General features: G+C 36.5%; 1 protein-coding gene across 4 annotated transcripts in view; it reads right to left on the reverse strand.

The window, feature by feature from the left end:
• Window positions 1-11501: 11501 nt before the first annotated feature.
• Window positions 11502-20062, reverse strand: part of wnk2 (WNK lysine deficient protein kinase 2) — a 191645-nt gene continuing 183084 nt past the window's right edge. For all 4 annotated transcript variants that reach the window (XM_073072185.1, XM_073072187.1, XM_073072186.1 and 1 more), the window contains 3 exons: window positions 14611-14652; window positions 13982-14262; window positions 11502-13422 (listed from right to left, as the gene is read on the reverse strand). In XM_073072185.1, coding sequence (XP_072928286.1) covers window positions 13069-13422; window positions 13982-14262; window positions 14611-14652 — 677 coding nt within the window. In that variant the 3' untranslated portion in view covers window positions 11502-13068. The remainder of the gene's footprint in view (window positions 13423-13981; window positions 14263-14610; window positions 14653-20062) is intronic.

Below are 20062 nucleotides of genomic sequence, written 5' to 3' on the forward strand. Positions count from 1 at the left end.
GGTGGAAACGTGCCATGTAGCTGAAACCTGCATGGGGAAACTAAAAGATATGTATATCAACAGTTCAGGTCAAGAAAAAATACAAACTGTTCCCCTCCTATTCATTAGGAGCATTAAAGTAGTAGAACTAGTCAACAAAGTATCAACTAAGCACTTTGATTTGAATGCTACAATGATTCAGCTTCCTAACTACTGCTCAACATCAGGCAGCCATGGTTGCATACCATACTAGATCTGGTTGAAGGTCAGTCATGTATTATGCATGCATCAACAACATTGGCAGATTTGTTTAGGTATCAAGTTAAATGCTTCAATAGATTTTTTTTGTTCTGCAGTCAGTTTATAGCAGTATTGATTTCCAAAGGATTGTGCAATCCATTAAAATGACTGTAATTGTAATCTACCAATATAATCCCAGACTGTATTCTTCCTCAAATCAGTAGGTAATGTATTGATCTTTTAGTAGGAATGAGCAGAAAAATTGTTGAGAAACATCTAATATTCCTTTTCAAAGTTGCTTCATTTAATGTTAAATAGAATTAGATATATGATTAACATGTATTTAACTATTCATAGAAGTAAATGAATCTCTTTTCACTATTTTGTGAAACAGTACTAAAGAGCTACAAATATATAAACTTTTTCACCCAGAGAGTGGTGGATATGTGGAATGCTCTGCCCCAGAAGGCAGTGGAGACCAAGTCTCTGGATGCATTCAAGAGAGAGTTAGATAGAGCTCTTATAGATAGTGGGGTCAAGGGATATGGGGAGAGGGCAGGAACGGGGTACTGATTGTGTATGATCAGCCATGATCACAGTGAATGGCGGTGCTGGCTAGAAGGGCCGAATGGCCTACTCCTGCACTACTGTCTATTCTCTATTATAAAAGTATTGATGGGATTTAAACAGCATAAATTTCTAAAATTTAAGAGATCTATCCATAAGACATGAGTACACTTTAAAATTGTATTCAGATTATTAAACTGGATTGCAGTATTTCAAATAATACATACTGCAATCGTAATATTTTATATTGGTAGACATTTGTTTTCCTGTAGAAGGCTGTAACAGTCTCTAGCATTTTTTTTGTCAAGCATTTGCAACAGGTTCTGTCAGCTCCACTGCAAAGCCCAAACAGGATGGGTCCCATTGCATGATTGAGGGAAATCCCAGAAAGGAGAGAGATGAAGTATTTTAATAATTTAACCTGTCTTTAGTATTGCTTTAGGACCATGTAAGAGCATTGGGATTAATACCCAAAAATAAGAATGTTTCTTTAGATCCATCCTCAACTCTCTGTCCTCACTTAACAACTGGTTCAGGTTTGCTATCTAGTTTATGCTCATAGCTTACTGTCTATATTTTCCCCAATGTACTCAATATTTTGTAATTGGATATGAGCATTTAAATCACCAAGTAAATTGTGAAACATGTCAAATATTAATAAATAATCAATATTGTCTTTAATTGTAGCTAAACAAATAAGCATGTGATTAAGGAAGCAATTAGTGTTATATATTAACTTTGAAACCGGAAACTTGCTCTGAATCAGAGTTACACCTTTTCATGTAGGGTTGTGTTTTTAAAGTATCGTTTGCTTCTGAAAAGAACTGAAGTGACCTGTTTCAGATCAATGGAGCAAAATTTGCCTCCAATACTGTGCATTTAGTTCTTGCATTCTGATTTAAGTATTGATTTCTCACTCTACCAACCAACTTCTCCCCCACCAGCAAAGTCAGTAGTAACAATACAGTAAGGGGAAAGGAACCATTTACAGTATTTCTCCTTAACTGGTGACATTAAGGGACTGATGTGTGTACATAAGAACAGGTACAAAGGAGGAGAATTGGAATGGATTAATTCAACATTAAATCTGGTGTAGAAAGAACCACTAAACTGTGTGGTGGGGGAATAAACATTTTTTTAAAAAACAATTGCCATTTTGAAACTTTCAGGATCTTTGCTACTTAAAGAAAATGATTAAAATTTTAAATCTCACTTTCTGGGCACCAAGGTCCAGTAGCAATCATTAACAATCACATTGCTGAAAGGATCTATGATGGAGCATATAATAGACAGTTAAAGACTAATTGAAAAAATCCTTATGAAAATTTACATTGGCATCACCAACACAGAGTTCTTGTGTCCTTAGCCTTGTTCACAATTCATTCAGATCACCATTTATCTCAATTCTATTCACTCACCTTTGATTCAGATCCTTTAATATCCTTGACTCAAAGCTTGAGTTTGTTCCTAATTTCAACTACCTAGCCCAGCGCTGAGGAGATAATATATTGCAAGTTTAACATCTCAGAAAAACAATCATTTCTGGATATCAGTCCTATATACTTTAATTTTCTTGTACAATTCTATTTGTTTTCAATTTCATTGGGACGTCTATCTAGACTGTACAGTATCTGAATTGGGTAAAAGTGATTTCAATATCATTTAATTTTTTTTAAAAACCTGCCAGAGGAAGTCTCTAAACAACTACAAATATAGATGGGAGTGAGCTTTTTGAAAGTGAAAGAGTGAGAGTTCAAGTCAGTGATCCCAAAAGGATGTAGGAATGACAGGAAGGGATATCAAGGGGTTGAAAACAAGAGCATATAGTAAGCATAAAGCACTCCAAATAGAGTCTTAGTCACAGAAAAGTACAGCCCAGAAATGGGCCCTTTAGTCTATCTAGCCTGTGCTGAACCATTTAAACTGTCCAGTTCCATAGCCCTCCATACCCCTCCCATTGAGGTACCTATCCAAGCTTCTCTTAAACATTGAAACTGAGCTTGCATGCAGAAATTGAGCACTAGTAGCTTGTTCCACACTCTTATGACACTCTGAGTGAAGACATTTCTTCATGTTCCCCTTAAACATTTCACCTTTTACCCTTAACCTCTACTTGTAGTCCCACCTGACCTCAGTAGAACAAGTCTGTGCTTTCATTTACCCTATCTGTATCCCTCAATTTTGTATAGCTCTATCAAGTCTTTCCTCAATCTTCTATGTTCCAAAGAATAAAGTCCTAACCTATTCAATCTTTCCAGGTATCTCAGATCCTCCTATCCCATCAACATCCTTGTAAATTTTCTGTGCTCTTCCTGTAGGTGGGTGACCAAAACTGGACACTATACTCCAAATTAGGCCTCACCAACACCTGTATAGCTTCAACATAACGTCCACTCTCCTGGACTCAAGAAAGTTATTTATGAAGGCCAAAGTGCCTAAAGCTTTCTTTATGAACCTATCTACATGTGCGTCACTTTCAATGAATTAGGGACCTGTATTCCCAGATCCCTTTGTTCTACTGCACTACTCAGTCCCCTACTGCTCACCATGTAAGACCCTGGTTAGTCTACCAAAGTGCAGCACCTCACACTTGTCTGCATTAATGTCCACCTGCGATATTTTGCCCAATTTTTTTTCCAGCTTGTGCAGATCCTGCTGCAAGCTCTGACTACCTTCCTCACTGTCCACTATACCCAGAATCTGTCATCCACAAATTTTCTGATCCACTTAACCACCTTATCATCCAGATCATTGTCATACTGCTGATATCCACTGTGTTGCTTTCATCAACTTTCCTGGTAACTTCCTTAAAACTCTATACTGGATAGACGTGACCTACCAGCTATGCTGATTACCCCTAATCAGTCAGTCTATCCAAATACTTAAGTATCCAGTCCCTTGGAATAATTTACAATAACTTTCCCACTACTGAATTCAGGCTTGCCTGCCTATAATTTCCTCTGCTTGGAGCCTTTCTAAAAAGTGGAACATCATTAGCTGTCCTCCAATCCTCTGATACTCCGCCTGTTGCCAAGAATGATTTTGTATATCTTTAATTAGGGCCTCTGTAATTTCAGCACTTGCCTCCCACAGGGTCCAAGAGAACACTTTGCCAGGCCCTGGGGAATTATCCACTCTTAATTTGCTTCAAGACAGCAAACACATCCATGACCTCACTGTTGTTTTACCTCAATCTATAGATTTTGTGTCCATCTCCTGAGTGCATACAGATGCAAAAAAATCTGTAAGATTTCTCCAGTCTCTTTTGGCTCCACACATGGATTAGCATTGTGATCTTCCAAAGGACCAATTTTGTCACTTGCAATTCTTCTGCTCTTAACATATCTGTGGAATCCTTAAAATTTTTCATCTTGTCTGCCAGGGCAACCTCGTGCCTTCTTTTAGCCCTCCTGATATCTTAAGTATGCTCTTACATTTCTTGTACTCCATAAGCACATTTGCTCCTACCTTCCTATGCCTGCTATGTACCTTTTTTAATTATTATTCTCTTAACCAGGACATCAATATCTCTTGAAAACAAAGGTTTCCTAAACCTGTTGTCTTTATCTTTTATTCTAACAGGCACATGCAAGCTTTGTACTCTCAATTTCACTTTTGAAGGCCTCCCACTTATCAAGTATGCCTTTGCCAGAAAACAGCCTGTCCCAATCCAGATGTCAGATCCTTCCTGCTATCACCAAAATAGCCTTTCTCCAATTTACTTTGAAACTAATGGCATTATGATCAATAAATGCAAAATATTCCTCTACACAAACTTGTCAGATGCCCTTTCTCATTCCTTAATAGCAGATCATACTCTCTAGCACACTCTCATTGGGACTTCTATGTACAGATTAAGGAAACTTTCCTCAACACATTTTACAAACTACCCCACTATTCCTTTTAAAGTATGGGAGTCCTAGTCAATATGGAAAGTTTAAAATGACCACCTATAACAACCTTTTTCTTGCAACAGTCTGCGATACCTCTACAAATTTGTTCCTCTAAATCCGTGACTGTTGGTTGGTCTATGACATAGACCCATTAATGTGGCCATACCTTTCTTATTCCACCCATAAAGCCTCATTAGCCTGTCCAAACTGAACATTGCTGTGACATTGTTCCTATTAACGCCACCCCTCCTCCTTCAATCCCTCCCGCTCTGTTAAATCTAAAAGAATGGAAAGCTGAAATATTAAGCTGGCAGTGCTGCCCACTCCTGCAACCAAGCCTCACTAATGGCTACAATATCAGAATTCCATGTGTTGATCCATGCCCTGAGCTCACCTGCCTTTCTTGCACTACTTGCATTGAAATATACGCAGCTCAGGACATTAGTCGCACCATGCTCAACCTTTTGATTCTTGACTTTGAGGTCTACATCTGTTTCCACAACTTCACTGTTTTGACACTGGTTCCCATTCCCCTACAACTCTAGTTTATGGTTGGGCTGTTTTTTAAAATTAAGAAATTGACCTTGATATATTTAAGATTCCTGAATGTTGCCTTTATTAGCTGGAGCACATTATAAAAGTGGAGGTGTTGGTATAATTTTACAAAACAGCTAACAGCTAGTTGGGTTACAGCTAGAATATTGTATGCAGTTCTGGTCAATGCACCAAGGTCTCATGTTACTGCACCGAAGAGTGTGCCCTTGAGATATACCAGGAATTACCTGGAATGGAGTTGAGATACCATGCGTGGATTTGTCTTCCTCGGAACAGATGAGGCTAAAGTGAGACCCTGATAAAGGTATACAAAATTATTAAAGATGCAGATAGAAAAACTCTACCAAGTGGCAGGGGTGTCAAAGTCCAGAGGGCAGAGTTTTTAGATGAGGAATTGAGGGGGAAAATGCCCAGAGATTGGAACACTGCCTTATAAAATGGGCAGGTATTTGCACAACATCTAAGCATCTGAATAATTGCTCAAAATACCAGGGCAATGGACCAATTGCCAACAAATTGGATTAGTGTAGATAAGACTCAATAATTGGTATAGATTGAAGGGTCTGCTGAGTATGACTAATCCTTTGTGGTTTGTTTTTATGATGTGGTATCACTCTAGCAGGTTTGTGCCATATGTATACTTCAAGATCGATCATGCCTGATGTTTGGTGCCTGCAGCGCTTCAGACCAAAGCACAACATCTCTCTTGATTCCAGCTGCTGAGATAATGGCAAACTTTCCTTTAATCTTTGCTTTGTATGTATTGCATAAGTTTTGTTAGTTTGGAACTGATCAGATTACTTGTAATTTAGTATGATTTTGCTGTCTGCAGAATTATTTAACATTCTTATCACGCATTAGCAAAAACATTCACTTGGCTAACATAAGTTTTCATAAATGCATTCTGGACACAATTACCTTTTGATTCATCAAATTACTCTCAGATCTGACAGTTTCCAAATCTCATTTGTACAAAACTTTTCTATGCTTGGGAAAAGTCTTTTTCCAATTTTGGAATGTCCATTGATTTTGTAAAGTTGAAAAAAATTTTAAACCTTACCCATAATTTTTTTTTCAGATTTTGAGCTGAGACCGATTTGGCTTGCTTTTAAGGTAAAGGCATTAAGTATCAAATTGTTATTATTTTCCTGCTTAAATGCAAGTGACCTGAGCTTCTCCCAGTCAAACTTACTTCACATTTCATTATTAGTTAAAATTCACTAATATTTCACTTACCACCTAGCTAATTGAGTTGTTGCTCCTCAATGCAGCATTGCTTTTCTTGAATTTTGATTAATTAAAATTAACTACTGTACTATAAAATCTGCCAGTCTACTTGAAAATAAATACCTTTCAATAAAAATTTTTCCCTGAAAATGCTGATGACTTCTGTGCATTCAATCAGTATTTCTCCAATATCAGGAAACAACTCCCAGCAGAGACCTACATTCATCACTGTTGCCTAGAGTGACTTGTAGTGTTCCTATTTCATGTTCATCTTTAATGTTTTTCTTTCTGCTGCCATCACAATGAATGGGATCTTTTACTGACTGTAAAACTGGAGGCTATGTAGTCTTCTCACCAACAAGAGAAAATCTGCAGATGCTGGAAACGTAAACTGTATTCTTTCGGGATGCTGCCTGGCCTGATGACTTCCTCCAGCATTTTGAGTGTTGCTGTCTATTCTTGGATAGCCTGTAACAATATAACCAAGGGCCAAAGGTAGGTAAAGAAGCAGTGGGGAGTAAGGATGCTCTTGGATAATACAAAACACCATTGGACTTGAATTCTGAACTCCAGAATGCCCTGAACTGTAACTGGAAAGAAATGTCACCACTTGAAATATCAAGCCCAAAATATGATGGGAAAAGGAATCCCATTGAGATGGACAATAAAGTTGGTGTTGAAATAGTGGCTGACTGTATCGAAGGGCTATGGTTGCTTGAATTGTACATCTCAGCCAGAAGATCTGACTTTGGTCAGGGTTATTTTAGTCCAGTGGTTGAAATGGAGACTCAAAAGGCAGCAATAATCTGCTGGAGGATCTCAGCTCCCACTGCAATAACACATTCCAATCTAAATCACACACACAAGATATCTACAACACTCAGTCTTTTGATAGTATTATATCTATACAAGAGAAAGGCAGTTATTGCTCATTTTGTTAGATCCTCTTTTACATTCAGATTCTCACAGCTCTATGCTAGATTTTAAATGATCTCTTCATTTCAGACCCTAAGCATTCACTGTATTTTTTTAAAAAAATCATATTCCTTTAAATTTGCTTATCCATCTGTTTCTTTGTCCTACTATTGGGAACAGTTTTACACTAGTCTTCCTATAGTCTTTATGATTTTAAGTACTTCTATCAGATTTATTTGCATTCTGTTCAGTGAACTCCTGATTCACTAGTCTATTTACATAACTGAAGTTGCTCATGCATGGAATTATTAAAATAATTCCCTTCTTATGCCCTTTAGCAATGAAAATGAAGTGTGACACTAGGTACTGATTTATGATGTATCCTGGAAAATGTGAATCACTTTCCCCATCTTGGAAACCATTTCTCAGCATACGCAGCTCAACGATAAGACTCACCACTGCCTCCAGCATTTGGTAACTTAAATGTGCAGAGACCAACCCTAGTCCAATGTTCATGGTTTACCAAGTAGCAGTAGACCCCATCCTACAGACTGCTGGAGACTTATAGGCAACACAAAACAAGTACACTAGCAATGCAATGCAATATCCTCCAAGTCTATTGATAGGATAGTTAAACCAGTGCTAGTGTTCTTTCCAAGGGCCATCAGTCAGGCTGTTATCATGGTTAGGCCACATTATCCACCTGTTTGACAGCAGATTCCCAAATGAACACTCTATACTCTTTGTCACAGCAAGTGTTTTCCAGGAGGAAAGTAGCTTCTCAGTCTCCTTTTAAAAATTGTAACATCCTCATAGGAATTTGAGATAGAGAAGATCTATTTAAGGCGGCAATGAACAACTCCAATCTCAACAAGAACAAATAGACTGCACATAAACAGAAAAAGGGGCATTTTACATTCAAAACACCTGTACACTGTCAAACATTATCTGCCTCAAGTGTGATTCAATATAGGTTTCCTCAAATCCACCAAATCATTCACAGCTCTGAGGAGTTGCCGTAATTATATTAGCAGTTAAGTTTGCCAATTAATTAGATTAAAAAGAACTAGAATGGCAAACTATCATTTGCTTTCTATATCTGCAATAAATTTGAATAATTAACTTCTCAAGTCGACAGTTTGGCTCTACGGACAGTAGTTGCACATTCTGAAAGTTTGTACAACGTTCGTTTCTGATACAAGTATGATTACCAACACTGATACAGACATTATTCCCATTTCGTTTGTGCACATTCTTGAAAAGAAATCTCAGTTTGGCTCAAATAATAGTATGTCAACTCCACATCTGAGTATAGAAATGGGGTCTTCAAGGCCACTGCCTCCTTGCTGATTCTATTATGCATTTACACTGCTCCCTCTTGCTGGCACTTAGACTTACCCAAATTATTCTTACATAGTCATTATCCCTGATACCATCACCTCCTCCAGCAGCATGCTTCAAATATTAATCAGATCCCCTTAAATTCTTTCCTTACTGTAAGTCTATACCCTGAGGTGTTCAAGAAAAAAAATTGACTATCTACACCCCTCAATTGTTTTATACTTGGAATCAGAGACTGATAAGCACAGAAAACAGGCCAGACTTGCCCACGTTGACCATGGCACAACCAAACTAATCTATAGCAGGTCATTCTTCAGTTTCTTTCACTCCAGGAAAAGTAAACCCTGCCTATCCAAATTGTCTTCGTAGCTAAAGTCCTTCAATTCATGCAACTTCTTGGTGAATTTCCTTTGTATACTCCTCAATGCAATTACACCCTCCTGATGGTGCAGTGACTGGAATTGCACACAATATTCCAAGTACAACCTAACCAGTGTTATGTATTTTTAAAGTTTACAACACAACACCCCAATTCTTAGACCATGTTTCAATCTGTGTTGGCAAGTACTGTATGTCCCATATCTTCTAAGTCATCCTATCAAGGAACTGTAGGCTTCAACCCCAAAACCTCTCTGCATCAGTCTTAGTGCCCTACCTTTTAATTTCATCTGACCTTCCAAAATGCATCTCCTTGCACTTGTCAGGATTAAATGCCATCTGCCAGTGCTCCACTCAACATAGGTTATTGAATTTATTTGGTTTGAATGAGGTGGAACATAACATTCTTAGATGTGCCATCTTCCAAATTACACATTAAGCTGAGACCTTATCAGGGTGTTTAGATGATTGAAAAGATTGATTGTGAGCATCTGCTTCAGGTCTTGTAAAATGAATATACTAAAAGTTATATACAAATTTATTCTAATTGTAGAAGAGGCAAGTGAATAATAGTCCTGATGCAGGGTCTCAGTGCAAAACATCAACCATCTTTTTGCCTGCATAAAGGCTGCTCAACCAACAGTTCCTCCAGCGGCTTACTATTTTTTTTGCTTCTCATTCTATTTGCTATTGTGAAATCTTGCTCTGTACAAATTTGTTATGTTTACTGCAAAATAATGTTTATTAAGTTTTTGTAAAGTGGTCCAGAATGTCAGCTTATTGAAACTTACTTTCTTTTAAAAGATGCAAACTAACAGTGCCCATTTTCTTTTGAAGTCATAAATAACTGGGTAAAAAAAGTGTAGAAAGTGCAATTTTTATGCTGTTTCTCATAAAAACTGGTTTAAGAGTTTAAAATCACAAAGAAAGTTTGTAAACATGAATTCACATTATTTGGTAATTTGTTAATTGGAACTAGAAAAATAACTCTTAAAACAGATGGTCTGTTAATTTAGAATTGATTCAGTTGTGCTGTGAGGATTACATTTCTTGACTTCTCTAGTGCCTTTAACACCATCCAGCCCAAGATCTTAAGGCACAAACTAACGGAGATGGGAGTAGACTCTCACATGGTGGATTGGATAGTGGACTACTTGACAGATAGACCTCAGTATGTGCGGTTGGGAGACTGTAGGTCTGACACGGTGGTCAGCAGCACAGGAGCGCCGCAGGGAACCGTACTCTCTCCGGTCCTGTTCACCCTGTACACATCAGACTTCCAATATAACTCGGAGTCCTGCCATGTGCAGAAGTTCGCTGATGACACGGCCATAGTGGGGTGTGTCAGGAATGGACAGGAGGAGGAGTATAGGAAACTGATACAGGACTTTGTGATATGGTGCAACTCAAACTACCTGCGTCTCAATATCACCAAGACCAAGGAGATGGTGGTGGACTTTAGGAGATCTAGGCCTCATATGGAGCCAGTGATCATTAATGGAGAATGTGTGGAGCAGGTTAAGACCTACAAGTATCTGGGAGTACAGTTAGACGAGAAGCTAGACTGGACTGCCAACACAGATGCCTTGTGCAGGAAGGCACAGAGTCGACTGTACTTCCTTAGAAGGTTGGCATCATTTAATGTCTGTAGTGAGATGCTGAAGATGTTCTATAGGTCAGTTGTGGAGAGCGCCCTCTTCTTTGTGGTGGCATGTTGGGGAGGAAGCATTAAGAAGAGGGACGCCTCACGTCTTAATAAGCTGGTAAGGAAGGCGGGCTCTGTCGTGGGCAAAGTACTGGAGAGTTTAACATCGGTAGCTGAGCGAAGGGCGCTGAGTAGGCTACGGTCAATTATGGAAAACTCTGAACATCCTCTACATAGCACCATCCAGAGACAGAGAAGCAGTTTCAGCGACAGGTTACTATCGATGCAATGCTCCTCAGACAGGATGAAGAGGTCAATACTCCCCAATGCCATTAGGCTTTACAATTCAACCGCCAGGACTTAAGAACTTTTTAAAAGCTATTATTAATGCTTTTTGAGATAGTGATTTAGATGCATATCATATTTTTTACTGAGTTAAGTATTGTATGTAATTAGTTTTGCTACAACAAGTGTATGGGACATTGGAAAAAAAGTTGAATTTCCCCATGGGGATGAATAAAGTATCTATCTATCTTAAAGTTCAGGGAAGGAAACACTTCATCAATGTAAATGTTGTCTTCATTCATATGCTATTGAACAGACTTATGCCATTTAGGGATATTGGAAATTTAAAATAGGCCCTCATTTCATGACAAAATATAAGATAAAAATAAATGAAAATAATAAACATTGCCCACATTTTGAAAAGTAATTTGTTTTCTTTAGTAAAACACAAAAAACTTACAATTGCATATAGAAAGTCAAGCACAAAATATGTTTTATTTATATCCTTACAATTACAATCTGTGATTTGAGTGCCACTGACCATGTCAGTAAAACAAAGAAAAGCTATTTAACAAGCAGAGCAATCCAATTGTTCTTAGTGCAAGCATTAGATGTCTGATTCTGTTATATTTTCCATTTTTGCTCATGAAACATAGACACAAATAAATGCAAGATACAAATAACAGAGAACAGAAATCTCTTACTACAGGAATTATTTTGCCAAGGCAGAAAACTCTGCACAATGTTCTATAAAATTCCAATTCTAACCGAATTGATGGAATATTAAGGGTATAAACCAAAGAAAAATAATTTAGATAATAATCGGAAGTACAGTTACAATACAATTCTTCACAGCTTGGCAGCACAAGTCATTTCTGCCTTTCAGCAGGTACCTATAAAATATTGCAGGAAAGAAATAAGAGGAGTAGACCTTCAAAACCGAATTTGTAAAGTATTGCATCTGCCTTGCTTACTTCCTTGTGTTCCACTCGGTATTTTATCATTCTTCATAAGGTTTAACAAAACAACAGTATGATTTGTTCCCTTTGCCAAAAATACATTATGCTAAAAGAAAAAGCAACCTATATGCGGAGTAAGGTACAATTTAACTAAACAAACTGATAAAAGTCATTCTGTGCCATCTCCGAAGTACATTCCCTCCAGTTGAATCTGTTCATGGTTAAGAGTTGGTAAGTTAAAATTGTTTATTTCTTGAAAATTAAAAGAAAATATGGAAGACAAGACAGACTGAGTCATGTTAATACTGTTGGTAAATCTGCAATTTAAACTAAGTTCAGTGCTGCTCTAAACCACAACATGGGTGAACATATGTGCAGATACTTAAGCATAGCATTTAAAGTTTATTTTTTCTCTTAAACAAATTTAGAATCAATTGTTTTGTTATCCTACAGTAGCAGTAGATTGAACAGCAGCTAAATCATTTTTTATGCATGTGATATTAAGCCCCTGGAAAAGGCAGACAATTCTAGCAGCATTTAGTTACTTCCATGTGGCAAAGACAGTAAAGCAACAAATAAATACTCATTGTTCATGTGCAGATAGCTAAGTTACCCAATAGACATCTTGTAAACCATCTAGCCTTTCATAACTAAACTATGTCCAGCAGACCACAGTAGAAACTTAAAAAACCCTTCTAAACATTTCTTTCCAGTGAAAACTGAAAAGCATAATTCAAGGCACTGTACTCCTGCAGGGTTATTAAATATATCTCAATATCCATTCAAGTAATGTAACTTATTTTAGTGTTAAATATACAAAGCAAAATATAAAGTGTCTGAATTGCAAGACAAATGCAACTATCACCCAAGAACTATCAAGCTTTCAGCAACTTTGTGAAAATATTTCACAGTGATTGCTCAATGCAGTGTATGGCTATGTGCACTAGCAAGCCCACTCTGGCTGCCAATAGTATTCAGCTATCATCTTATATTTAATTTTATCTGTATAAAGAAAGCAGTTAAATAAAATGATTCTCAAAAATTGTTTCCCCATGCCCTTATCATCAGATTCTTCATAACAAAGCTAAGTAGTCCTCATGTTGGACCCAGATGGGTTTATAATAGGTTTCTGGAGTGGTACTGGAAACATCTGTAAGCCACCTTTGCTGAGAGATGGAAATGAAGATATTCCTTGAGTATTTAGCACCCCAGGCTGCGATGCTGAACTTGAGAGACCTTGCCATTGTACACCATATAGTGGTGTTGGGATCATTCCACCATACTGACAAAGAGGCAGCATGTAAGTAGGTACTGTACCAGGAATAGGAGTGGCTGACATTCCTGGTGGTATTGTTGACCTCCCTAGTGCTAAAGCAGCTGATGCTGGACATGTCATCGGAGCGGAAACTTTCCTCATCCTCCCTGGTGCAGCTATTCCCTAAAATGAAAAGTTTTAGAAATGTGATTGACAAACTGGTATTACAAAACAATTCCAGTAGATTTAGAACAAAAAGTGCAGGTGTAAAGACATTTCCAATACACAATTCAACAAACACAAGGGCAAAGTAAAATTAGTAGACTTGTTTATTTCCAACAGATCAATTGTAATATAGCTTCAAGTCTATTGCTAAGAAGTACTGTTCTGAGAGGCAGTGTTTTCATTTATCATGAAAAGTGTGCCCAGTTTAAATGTTTCCTTATCATGTAGGAAAACTGGATTTTAACCAGAAAGATCAGGCACTACATGACCTGAAGCTTATTTAACCATAGTCTGAGCAACTGAATTACATGAGGTGTAATGTATCTAAAGGCAAACACATACAAGGAAGTGCAATTTAGTCAATGAAAATGTTCAATAGTTTTCCCCAGAATGAATTTAAATACATAGTCTATTACTTTCACATAAAATCCTGTCTACTTTGGTGTCTTAAGCCTGAAATTTTGACCATTCATCATCGTTTCACAGTATGATATAAAGATGCCAAGCTCTTACTCACATCAAATTGGGAGATTTTCTGCTTGACTTCCATATCAAATTTATGTTGATTCTGCTTCAGCTGATTTAAAGAAGGCTTGAATTGTGCAACTCCTACTGTTTCTTTGGTCCAGTCATCAACAAGCTTATGCAGGTCATCTGTAAAAGTTCCCTTCTTGTTATTACTGTTGTTTGTTTGGGAGTGCTGTTGAGGTGGCTGCTGTTGTTGGGGCTGGGGCTGGGGTTGGTGCTGGTGCAGGACCTGTTGCACTGAATGATTTGTACTAGCGCTACTTGAAGACCCTGGGAGAGGAAAGAAATCAAATGTAATTGTAACATGGCATAATTTTAACTGATTTATCTTTGTAAATGCAACTGCAAATAAAAATTTAGTCATAAAATCAAACTGAAGAAATCAATATGCTAGAGTACAATGTTGGTGCAAATTAAATTATATCCATAATGCATACAAATCAACAGAAGCACATGCATTTGTACTGAAGCAAAGCAAACAGTGCATTGCTGATGTGCCAATGTAACCTAAAATGTAAAACAACTTGCACATTAAACACCAAGATAAATAAATTCTATCAAATATAATAAAGCTTATGCTATGTGTAGTGGAGAACAGAACAAAAACTGGATAGTTACTACTGCGATCTTTGCCTAGGCATAGCCGTTTCAGGGTAGACCCTATGAAGTAAAATGATACAAGAAAAACAGTTAGGCCTTAAACTATTTATAACATCCACAATGGTCAGATGATGCAATATGAAGTTATTAACTTGGCTGATTAAAAATCAATGGTCTAGATATTAAGAAATTAACAGGCTAATCTTGTTACTCAATTTAACAAAAATAAAATCTAGTAAAATTCACTGTGCAGCCACACCAGCAAAGTTTGCATTTATGACCTCTGGAAGAAGGCACATAATTGTTTTTCATTCAGTGTTAAAAATTGCATATTGTTGCAAATTGAAATGTTTTAATTTTCTTCTCATTCAATAATAAAAATGGCATTCTACCAGTTTTGCTGAAAATAGAAGTATTAATGTTTTCAGATGGAAATGAAAATGTAATTTCACCAAAACTAAAATTGTACAAAAATACAAACTCAAAAAATATCAGCAAGGAAAATATCTAAAAATTACAAAGTAAGCCATATTAAAACTATTTTTCCAACAGACTGGAATATAATCCCAACCTAATTATTTGGGATGCAGAACAGATAAAATGCCACCAACTACAAAGGCTAATTTGGATTGCCAGAGTTAAGAATAACCCAATTGGTTTGACTGCACATAAACTGTAACATTCATTTTTATAAAGATATATTGTTCTGCAGGTCTGTGGCCATTAGATATCAACGGGCAGAAGTCACAACACAATGTTTGCAAACCTTAAAACCCTAGTTAAATTTGTATTAATATGCAAGTACAAAAGATCAATTATGGGGAAGTGTTATTTTCTATTATAGATTCCTTTCCTTCACACACACACTGCAAATAATACTTCTTCCCTCTCAAATGAGCCCCAAACAGTAAGTCACACTGGCAAAGAAATACTACTGTTCTTAATACCAACTTAAAAGAACAATTTTTGCACAATAACTTAATCCACAAATAAAACAATATGATGCACCTCTGTTGAATGTCATATGTAGTAGCTGCAAAGCCAAGTTAGGAAAGTTTAGGTGGAGAAACAATTTGCCCCTTCTCAGAACCAATTTCAGCCCAATATTATTTCTTTACTATCTGGATTAAAAAGCAGATAAAATAAAAAGTCTGGAATTTGCAGTTGTAACAATGTTAAAATTATCTGCATTTGATAAGACAACCTAGAAGTGAGATTTTGAATTTGTCCTCAGTGATTTAGTGGATCTTCCACAGGCTCCGTGGTTGTGATACATTCTCTGGTTGAATCAAGGGAATGGTTAACTTAAAATAAGCAAGAATTACAGCAATTTCTTGATTTTGAGTTTTCATTAAGGGTAATTTAAAATCTGTGAAGTGAACACAGATATTGGCTGTGGGGGCATTATTTCAGTACTGCACATTTAAATTTGTGACTACCCTATCAAACTTTGTCCAAAGAGATACTGACTTTATATCAATTCCAATTCTTTTGTGTTTCAACATATCTTTTTTAAATCATCAATGTAATTAGCTGATCAGGCAGTTTGAAGGCAACATTACTGCTTGTTACCAGAAACCAAATAAATATCTTGCAGCAAGCAGTGTCAGTAAAAAAGAATGCTGTCTCCTCACCATTCAAAACTTAACCATGTGTGAGTTTACTAGTCTCACTTTAGGCCCCATGCTCAACTTAGTGGAGAATATGCCGCTGGCATGACTTTTAGGAGTCATAACACATTGTTAATGTTTAGAGAACTTTATATCTGGTTCTGTGGTTTCTGATCCAGTCATGCTCATTGCTAACAGCAAGGATTGAGATACAGGGATGTAAAAATCCACCAATGGACATTAAAAATAATAGATGTTAAAACTGAATATTCCTTAAATAAATAATAAATGGATGGAAATTATTTGCTAGCTTCACCAGAAAATACCTGATATGATCAGCAGAACACTTGTAAACTATTTGGTCAAACCAATGAAAAACAATTTACAGTGCAAAATCCAAGATATTCATTCAACCAGCTTTTAAATAAAATCACAACATACCACAGTATACTAATTCAGGTATATCACACAATACAGAATGGCTCACAGAATTCACAGCACGGAGATGGGTTATTTGACCCTATCAAATTATCAAGTATTCAGGCATTAAATTTTCTCTTGTATGCATTTTAACTAGTCACCTAGATTCTTTCTTACATGCTGTAACCTTTCTCAGAGTAAAGAATTCCATATTTGATTGATAATGGTGATCTTAGCAAATGATCTCACTTTGAACTCAAATGAAAATTACTTCTCTTTATCAACTTCTTTGGAATAAATGATGACTTATTTTCACTCCATTTTTGAGAGTTCTAATGAGAAGAATGTGAAAAGTTCCCTGAAAGGGACAGACAGTTGTTGACACAAGGATCAAATGTTGGTTTGCAAGATGATCCGCTCCTAGCTCCACTTTAATGGAGCCTGAGTTCTCCCTATGCATGCTTTTGACATTCCCAAATACTCCTTTTCTATTTGAAGCAGTGGAGGGCCAGAGATTCTAGACCTTTAGAAAAACTCATTTCTTCCTGGAGAGTTTGAAACATCTTGAAGCTATTCCCTTCCCCCCTCCACCTGGTAATCATTGCTCATGACTGAATTTATTCCAGAATAGAGTTTTTTTTCCCCAGGAGTCTAGTGTTGGGCAGGCAAATGTGCCACCTAGCAAAGTATGTGTAATATGGCCTCAATGTTGGAGATGTGACAAAATCTCCACACCTACCCTATGATGGCCATTCTTTAGCACTTTTTTAAAGAACAAGATTTGCTGCAAGCAAAGTTGAAGTGAACAAAGACTGTGGATATTAGGGGCATTATTTCAGAATTGCACATTATAAATTTGTGAATATTTCTTTGGTTAAACATTTTAAACACAATGTTGATTTTTTTTAAAATGATTTGCTGTATTCCAAATAAATTAAATTGAAATGTGGTGAAAGTGTTGGTTATATTTTGCAGGAAGGACGTTATTGATGCTCATTCGAAATCACAGATGCATGGTTACATGAAAAGCAATGGTAACAGCTAATAAGTTCTTGTAATTTGCAGTCAAATCACTGAATGAAACCATAACTGCAAAGTAATTCAGGGACTTTCCATAAGAATCTAGTAAAGTTCAAAATTAACTTTTTAAAATAAGCCCATATTTCCCATCATGTCAGTTAATGAAAATTATAATTAAAACTGCTTCATACTTCTAAATATTATGCATCAAATAGGTCACCATGTGGGAAATTAAACTGAATGTTTTTGGCTGCAATTCAAGTTTTTATGGTCAATGGGAAACTATTCAAAAGAATATTTCAAGCTTTAGGGAGCAAGAAGTTTCCAACCGTATTATCAATTACCTAATATGGTGTTTACTGTTAAATGTTTCAGGCTTACTTTGTTTGAGCACTGCCAAATTATAGGATGTTTTGACAAGTCTGAAATCACTTTCAATGATATATTGATTATTTGGCACATCTTACTAAAGAGGCATTGATCTATTTCAGAGACAACTGTTAACCTTTAAGAACAATACGTGCCACTGATTACGTCAATACAAATATAGGATTAGATAACAAATGCTTGCATTGATCAAGATTTTCAAACTGAACTCTGAAATGGATTCATATGACTTTAAAAAGGAGGCAATTTATTAGCAGATTCATTCTTAGTTATTTGTTTTCATTACTTTACTCACATGGAAAGAATTACTAGTTTAGATTTAAATCATATAGCCTGATGATATGGTGAACAAATTGTAAGATTCACAATACTTAAATTGCACTTAAATCACATTATCTACCATATTCCCTTTCTCAGAATCATTAAAGTGCAAGTTTTGATCACAGGAAATGTAGATCCCCCTATGAAAATCCACAACTAGTAAATTGTGAAATTATCCCTACAGATTGAACCAATGTCAAAAGAACAAGAGATGGTATTAACAATAAATAAACTAATGAGCAATTTGCTTCCTTGCACAAAGTAATGCAAGAACTGATTTCGTTAATTTGGTTAGTATTTGCATGTTCTGCAAGCTATAAATTTGCAGTAGCACCTGGCATGGAGAGATCTGTTAAACAGATATCAGCACCTTTCAGCACTGGTTCTGCCGATAAAAATACTGAAAACCAGAATGCAGGAAAAGTTGTGTTTCTAGAACCATACTTGAGAGAATCAGTACAGACAACTGATTCTTCAAAACAGTTCAATAATTCGTGCACATGAAGATCCACTTCTTGTTCACACATAATGGAAATAACTAGTCAACTGGGTCTAAAATATACTTGTTCTTTTTCTCTGTTAATAACAGTTTTAAAAGCACTATCCACAATAGGAAGGACTTTCAAGAGAGGTAGAAAGGACTTAGCAAAATGTCATTTAATCATTTCTTTAAGGTAACATTTATGAATGGAACAGAGCTAAGCCATCCATCAGAAAGGGCCCTCACCATCTGGGGCATTACTCTCATTAGTACTTTTGGAATGGTTGTACAGGAGCCACACTCAATAATTAAAAAGCAGCTTCTTCCTCTCCATCACCAGATATCTAAACTGTTTATGAACCTGTGAAAACTAACTCAATATTCCTTTTTTAACATTATTTATTTTGGTAATTTATAATGTTTTTGTCTTTCCAGTGTACTCCTGGCACAAGGCAAATAAATTCGCATCACCCAAGTTGATACATCTAATTACGATTCTGAGAAAAATCTGATGCAATTGACTAAGCACAAGGGAAAAACACAATACCATATTATATTACATACACAATTTAAATATACGAATGCAGACTTAATTATTTTAAGATAATAATCATTCACATATAATAAAGGGAAAGTTAAAAGTTAGAACCCACAAAAAATATTTTTAAATGAAGTACATGGTTTTCTGTTTAAATAAAAAAGACATGCAAATCAAAGTCATTGAAAAGAAAAGCAAAGAAACAGGCCCTTCAGCCTACCTAGTCCATCTAAGCTGCCTCCTCCCATCGACCTGCACCGGGACCATAGCCCTCCATGCCCCTAACATCCATGTAACTATCCAAACTTTTCTTAAAGTGTTGAAATCGAGCTTGTATGCACCATTTGCACTGGCAGCTCATTCCACATAATCCTCAATGAGTGAAAAGGTTTATGCTCCCCTTAAATTTTTTACCTTTCACACTTAACCTCTGACCTCTAGTTGTAGTCCCAAAACCTCAGAGTAAAAGGCCTGTTTGCATTTACCCTATCTATACCCCTCACAATTTTGTACACCTCTATCAAATTTCCTCTCAGTCTTCTGTAGTCCAAGGAACACAGTCCTAATCTATTCAATCATTCCATATAACTCAGGTCCTCCAGACCCAGCAACATCCTTGTAAATTTTCTCTGTTCTCTTTATTTACATCTTTCCCGTAGGTTGCACACAATACTCCGAATTTGGCCTCACAGA

The sequence above is a fragment of the Hemitrygon akajei genome, chromosome 19 (assembly GCF_048418815.1).
Source record: "Hemitrygon akajei chromosome 19, sHemAka1.3, whole genome shotgun sequence".
In the NCBI taxonomy this organism is placed as follows: domain Eukaryota; kingdom Metazoa; phylum Chordata; class Chondrichthyes; order Myliobatiformes; family Dasyatidae; genus Hemitrygon; species Hemitrygon akajei.